Raw genomic sequence first — 7,262 nt, forward strand, 5'->3', positions numbered from 1 at the left:
TTGAGGGGAGGGGCGGGGGAAAAAAGGCAGGGGGGGGGGGGGAAGTTAAGTTTGTGCTGTGTTTTTCTTCTGCGATGTGAACATCTTGAAATTTCTCCCGTAGGATTTTTCCGTGCCTCCTGCTTATGAGGGAGCTTTGGGAGGGGATTTAAATGAAGGTGATGGCTTGACAAACGAGCCCTGCGAGCGCTCAGATCCTGCGGTGTCTGCTGTGAAAGCAAGCACTTGCTCTGCTGTCCCATTTTTTGGAGCAGAGAATGCTCCCCTGCTGCAATCCAGCTGCAGGCAGCATCTTTACTCCGGTGTGAGCAGCTGGGGCCCTTGCGTGCTTCTGGTGTCGGATCGGTTTTGCGGCTTTCTGAAATGGCGTTTCTGATTTTACTCTTTGTTTTTAAGTAAGGTAACCGCTGGCTATATTTCAGCCTTTGCTCTGAAGCCTTGTTCTTACACGGGTACGCTTTCAGGTACCAAATCCACTTCCTAGCTGTGCCTGGCTGTAGAACACCGTATTTGCTTCCCATTCATAGTTAGGACGTGTTCAGGACAAGTATGATAACCTGTCACTTGGTTTTTAAAACGAAGGAGTCAAATCACACACAGACTAAAAAACTGTTTTGAACAGGTTGGGTTTTTCTTTTCCTCCGTCAGACTGGAACCAAATCTGAGCTTTTCTTTTGAAGCCTTTGGAGCTCGTACTCGAAGTGCTCAAAATAAGTAACTGGTTGAAAAATACCATCCACTAGCTGGAGGAGCAGGCATGTTTGCATCTGCCAGGCTCCACAGGACATCCGTGCAGCTTCACCTTCCCTCCCCAACCTGTGCAGGCAAGGCAGGGCTGTTTTGCAGAGCCGAGAAGGGGTGGAGGCTTTCCCCCCTGTTTGAGGGTGAGCGCTTGGTGGTAGGGGCCGAATCGCCGGCTCTCTTCCAAGCTGAACGTGGGGATGGCCATCAGTCGGCGGTTTTGCCCCGGGCTGCACTGGTATATAGACATCAGTGTCCAGATGTGCATACGTTTCTGTGCACATCTGGACACAGAGGTAGCGCGGATGTTGATCGTTTCCGTTGAGCACCTCCTTCTGCTCCTCTTCCACAGCACTGGCACTGCAGGTGCCAGCGCAGCGTCCCAGCCTCTCCCTAGCTCTTTGGTCCTGCAGATCAGCCTGGAAGAATTAAGAGAAGCAGCAGCAGCAGCCCTGCGGTGCTGTACCGTGTTAGGAGGAGTAACCTCGTGGGAACATCAAGACCAAGGTAAAGGGAGGGCTAAAGCTTCTCCCTGGCTGAAGTCCCAAACCGCAGATGTGTCCCTGTTACAAGGTCCCTTCTGGCATGAACCGCACTGGCATTATCAAGCTGTTACTGTCTTGAAGCAGAACAGCCTCAGTCGCAGGGAAGCCTGAACGAGAACTGAAGAACTGCTGGTTCAGCTCATTGCTTCAGACAGTCTAAGATTAGATTTTTATTTTTTTTTTCCCCCCAGTAACAGCTTTATTTCAAAAAATATGTCATGTGGGCTTGACATCTACCCCTGAAAGTGCTGGTTCTCTGTTAAGAGATCAGTATCAGTTAAATATCACGGATGTTATCTGGCAATTCCAGTGTCAGGTGGTTCGGGACAGAGAGCAAGAAGCAAGAATCCAGCTCTCACTCTGTCACGGGCTTCCTGGATATACGTTGTTATGGCAGTGCCTCGACCCGTTTTACATACAGATATTCCCCTCCGCGCAAATCCTTTCTGCAAGTGAAGTGTTAGCAGTCCTGTGCCTCCGGGGCTGGTTTCCAGGGTGCCTATAAAACAGCTTTAAAATCCTGAGGTTTTTAAAAAAGGCCTTGGGCTTTATTTTCATTTATTTCTTGATTCCTGAGCTTTTCTCTTGGGTGTTTTCCAGCTATTCTGTCTTCAAGTATATCTAGAAAAGCTGTTGGTTGTATTTGGGAGGAGAGGAGAAGAAATTTTAGCGTAAGCCTTGATTCCATCCTCACGGCCTTTAGGAAGACAAACCAGACATCATAAGATTGATTAAAAACTTGAGCGTTGGTGATGGGATAGATGCATTGTGCTTTAATACCAGGTAAACCGTGCTGTTGCCAGAAGCAAAGATTCCAATATTAAATATTTAATCGTAAAACATATCACAAAAATATCACTCGAGCGATACCTTCTCAAGTATCTCTGGATTCTTGCTCTCTCTTAGGAACAAGCTGGAGAACGCCGTCATATTTTATACTAAGGATTGTCTTGTTTTAGCCCTAGAAATGTGGAAAACTGTTAGGCAAAATATTTGCACAGATGTATTTTTTACTTCTTCAAAATGATTCCTTTAGCGGCCTTTGGAAAAAAAAAAATCACAACTGTGCTTAAAGGCAGATCTGGTCTGAAGGAAGGCTTCAAGTGGCCTGCTGAGGTTCCTTGTGCCGTTAAAAACTTCTTATTCATTTTGTTCTTTATTATTCGTAAAAAGCAGCAGGGGGAAGGGTTGACCGGCTACAAAGACTGAGCCTTTTCCGGGATTTCTGTCAGTAACAAAAACTAAACTCTGCGGGGTGAATGACGCCTTCCCTCCCGGGTAAGGCTTGCCTTCACTCGAGCTGTACGAGTACAATAAAGGACAGGACGTTTCCCCACAGCCACAGTTGGGTTCAGGGTTCAGTTATCGGCGTACCCAGTAGCGAGTCCAGCTGTGCTGCGTCTTGCACATGTCTTACTAGTCAATATTTTTGTCTTTAAAATAACGGGACTTTTCTGCACCCTACAAGAATCAGCCTGTAGCAGAAGTAGCTGGTGCTGTTTCAGGAAAAGTACTCGGGTTTCGGGTTCTGCTAAGCAGAGTACATTTCCACCTCGGCAGGCTCGCTGGCTTTCCTTCCTCTCCCTCGCGAGAAATGGAGGCCGCACCTGGGAGCGGTGAGGTCAAGTCTGAATGGGTTTCCTCAAAGCTTTTTTGATGTATCTGTGAGATGAGGAAAGAGGGATTGGGTGTTGGTGTTACTACTTAGAGACTTCTGACTTCCAATTCACTAATTAGGAAAAAAGGTGTTTTTTTCCTCCCCCTAGTCTAGCTCTTGATACTTTAATCTTTGGGAATTCCAAAGGGCAAGAAATAAAACTGCTGTAGATGCTTTTATAAGGAAAAATAAATCTTTGAAAGAATTGTTCTGTATTATTTCATGGGGAAGGGTTTGGCTTTCAACTGTCATGTGTGCTAATTAACCTTAGGAAAAACTGGTGGCTGCGAAAAAGTAGCCACCTAAAGTATTTTGTAACTTACACCGACGTGAGAGCTTTTTCCCGGTTGTCCGGGACTTTTAAATGCTTCTGGCTGTTTCTTTTGTCCCTCGTAAACCAGCTACTGCATGTGCACGCGCCGTGACATTTACTGTGCACCTAATAATTCATACCTGCAGAGCCTGAAGGATAATCAGGCTTTTCCCTGCGCGAGTGTAGGGGAAGTAGATCAGGTTTTACGTCTTACTTTAAAATGGTTTCGTTCCTGCCAGAGAAGGGAAATGAGCTCTTCTGACAGGTAGTTAATAAATCCAACTTGTGAGCTCCGAGAGCGGGAAATAACAGGAGTGAAGTTGGGGATTGCTTCTAATGGCAGCTAAAATTTGAGCTCACGTCGCTCAACTGTTTGAAATAATTGGCAACTTAAAATACACAGGGCTCAAGCTCGTGTGTCTGACTGTGGCTAAAAGGAATAACGTTACCAAAAAATAATATAGTTCAGAGGAAGACCGACCCCTTTGAAAAGCTGAGCCGTTGTATCTGAGAGTCATTACTGATGACGGAACAGATTATGAGGAAAATCTGAATATAGAAGAGTGACGGAGGCTTTCGGTTTCGTTCTGGGGGATGGTCTGACTGAAGCTTCATTTCTTGTTCGTGCCTTTATATTCTCCCCTTGTACCCGGATTGTTAAGGGTGCCTTGAAATTTTCCTTCTCTCATCAACCCTCAAAGAGTCTGTTTGTAACAGCTTGGCTGAAAAACGTGAATACCTTCAAAGGCAAGAATTAAGTCATAACTGACACTTCCTGTGGATGGCAGCGGGAGCAGCGAACGCGGAATCAAAATTAGAATACAACTGAGGTAAAAAGTCACTTCAGATACCTTCAGTACCCACGACAAGATGTCCAAGCTCAGATCTGCAAGGGTAATGGGTACGTTGGTGCTTGAGGTGACTTTTGGTGCGATACAGCTGTGTGACAGGCCGCGGATTCCCTCCGCCTCCGGTCGGGTTTTCCCAAACAGGTAGGTATTTTCTGGGTTGCCTCCTGTCTTTGTGCTCGCGACGGGAACAAGCGTATTAAAACGAAAGGCTAGCCCGTGCCAAATTTGCTTAACTCCGTTTGGTTTCCGTTGCAGTGGAAGATCGACGACAAGCCGGTAAAAATTGACAAATGGGACGGTTCAGCTGTGAAAAATTCTTTGGACGATTCTGCCAAAAAAGTACGTTCTGCGACTGCTGATTTCTCCCTCTTGGGAAACACTCTGTTTTCTCAAGTTTCTACGTTCAGTTTAAAAACTCTGTAAACTGTTTTGGTTTGCTCGTGAAGTGCCCGTATGTGTGCTGGTTCCGTAGCGTCTCTTGTGATTCCCATGGCTAAAGCAGTGTTTGTGCTTAGAGCATCGGCAGTCACTACGATGTCCGATGCAGGCATGAATTCCGCGTAAAGTTTCTGCTCGGTTTACCCATATAATTGCGGCTGTTTTATCTAAATCCTTTCCAGAAGCGGTGTGTCAAATTTTTGAAACGCACAAAATAAACTCGGCTGCGTGTCTCTCCCGCAGGTTCTCCTGGAGAAATACAAGTACGTCGAAAATTTCCGTTTGATCGACGGCCGCCTCATCATCTGCACGATCTCTTGCCTCTTCGCGATTGTAGCTTTGATTTGGGATTACCTGCACCCTTTTCCTGAATCCAAACCCGTTCTTGCCTTTTGTGTTGTATCATATCCTTTACAGATGTTGCCTCATTTATACCAAAAGGGTTTTATTTTCCCCATGAAGCACAAGAAAACCCTTCTCTGTATTCCCATTTTCAGGCCCGTGGGAGTTTTGCTGCCCCTGCTGCGGAGATCAGCTGATAATCAAATAGTTTCCACGTGATGGCAAAATTCCTGCCTGGCTGGCTGTGACACACCTAAATTTGGGTGATCTGTGGGTCCAGCCTTCCCCTGCAGCGGTGGGGAAGCCTGGACCAGCAATTCAGCTCACGTCGGAGGAGTCAGCAGCCGCCTGGGCAGCTGACCCGCTCTCCAGGCTCCCGGCTGCGTTGAGGTGATTTCCCAGATCTCAGACGCGGACCGCTGTGGAGTCTCCTCCACTTAGGTGTGCTAATCTCAAACTGAAGATCAGCCCTTGAAAGCTTCGGGGGTTGGTTTTGTGTTTTGGCTACGGTTTTTTTTTTAATTCTGCCTGTAGCCTGGTCACAGAGACATCTGCTCTTTCCTGATCTGACGGATCCGGTACCAAGAGCGAAGAGTAAAACAGAGGTAATTCTTGCCAGCACCTCCGCCAAAGGGGAGCAGACGCTGCATTTAGGAGGGTAGCGCTACGAATCGGGGTTCGCATGTTTAGATGTCAACTCTGTTTAGAAGTCAACTGTAAGATTTCCAGTGTTGCAGCACGCTGGGGGTTGGGGTTGGTTTTTTTTTCCTGTTTGGGTCAGCGTGGCACCGATTTCCCTGCAGCTCCTCTAGCAAGATAGACGCCTGCAGAGGTTTCGCAGCCTAAATCACAGAATCATTAAGGTTGGAAAAGACCTCTAAGGTCATCGAGTCCAACCGTCAACCCAACACCCCCAGGCCCACTAAACCATGTCCCTCAGCGCCTCATCTACACGTCTTTTAAATACCTCCAGGGATGGGGACTCCACCACTTCCCTGGGCAGCCTGTTCCAATGTTTAACCACTCTTTCAGTAAAGAAATTTTTCCTCACGTCCAACCTAAACCTCCCCTGGCGCAACTTGAGGCCGTTTCCTCTCGTCCCATCGCTTGTTACTTGGGAGAAGAGACCGACCCCCCCCTCGCTACAGCCTCCTTTCAGGTGGTTGTAGAGAGCCATGAGGTCTCCCCTCAGCCTCCTTTTCTCCAGGCTGAACAACCCCAGCTCCCTCAGCCGCTCCTCAGCAGACTTGTTCTCCAGACCCCTCACCAGCCTCGTTGCCCTTCTCTGGACACGCTCCAGCCCCTCGACGTCCTTCTTGGAGTGAGGGGCCCAAAACTGAACACAGTGTTCGAGGTGCAGCCTCACCAGGGCCGAGTACAGGGGCACGATCACTGCCCTGCTCCTGCTGGCCACACCATTTCTGATACAGGCCAGGATGCCCTTGGCCTTCTTGGCCGCCTGGGCCAAGAAGTGACAGATGTACGTGACAGATGAGCGATGCCTTCCAAGAGCTGCCGACGAGCCTGCTTTCAAGGGCGGCTTTGATGGCACCAGCGAGGCAGCGTGAACTGGTAGCCTGGAAACTTATTGCCGGCCCGGGAGTCGCTGTACTGCTCACGGCTGCCTGATCTTGGGCAAGTCATTTTGTTGTTCCGGGCTACGGTTCTTCTGGTTGGCTTTGAGCGCAAACGTTGAGATAATTCGTCTTGCAGCACTCCAAATTACTGAATTCCAAAAACGAGACACATCAGTTGCTTGGTCTGTGCTTGGGAGGAACGCGCAGCAATTAATTCTGTGGCTCGTTCGGTCTCATGTTTTCCCACCCTCTCCCGACAAGATGTTGCTCCGCAAATTTAGCAAAATAATTGAAGAGAGCATTTCGTCGTCGTGATTTCCGCTTTGCTTCACGGTTTCACGAACGAACGAAGCGTTTTATGTGGCTGGAGAAATCCCTTTCGGGAAAGCGTGTTCGGGAGTTGCCGCTTTCCCCACCGCTTCCAGGCATTGATTAATGCTCTCGTGCAACGGGCAAAGATTTAAGGAAGTGTCCCAATAATTATTTAATTTCTCATGCTAACGAGGCATCCGCCAAGCATCCTGTTCGGAACGATAATGTCATGAGAGGTGGTTAAACAACGGTGTCCGAGGGGCTCCGAGCAATTTCTCTGCCTAATTTCTACCCCTAATTGCAACTTTTTAGTTTCCTTAACTTCTTTTTGCACATATTTTGTGATGATGGGAATCCTGACTATCTATACCTCATACAAAGAAAAGAGTATTTTCCTCGTAGCTCACAGAAAAGACCCCGCGGGGATGGACCCCGACGACGTTTGGCAGCTCTCCTCCAGCCTCAAACGGTACCCTTCGCTCCGGC

At 48.1% G+C, this 7,262-nt stretch overlaps 1 protein-coding gene across 1 annotated transcript in view; it reads left to right on the top strand.

Annotated features, from left to right (window-relative positions):
• Positions 1–4,126: 4,126 nt before the first annotated feature.
• SPCS2 (signal peptidase complex subunit 2 homolog (S. cerevisiae)) overlaps positions 4,127–7,262 on the top strand; it is a 21,550-nt gene continuing 18,414 nt past the window's right edge. The window contains exons 1-4 of the mRNA XM_009329037.1: positions 4,127–4,150; positions 4,363–4,446; positions 4,789–4,949; positions 7,111–7,245. Coding sequence (XP_009327312.1) covers positions 4,127–4,150; positions 4,363–4,446; positions 4,789–4,949; positions 7,111–7,245 — 404 coding nt within the window. The remainder of the gene's footprint in view (positions 4,151–4,362; positions 4,447–4,788; positions 4,950–7,110; positions 7,246–7,262) is intronic.

Source organism: Pygoscelis adeliae, unplaced genomic scaffold, assembly GCF_000699105.1.
Source record: "Pygoscelis adeliae isolate BGI_AS28 unplaced genomic scaffold, ASM69910v1 Scaffold297, whole genome shotgun sequence".
Taxonomy (NCBI): Eukaryota; Metazoa; Chordata; class Aves; order Sphenisciformes; family Spheniscidae; genus Pygoscelis; species Pygoscelis adeliae.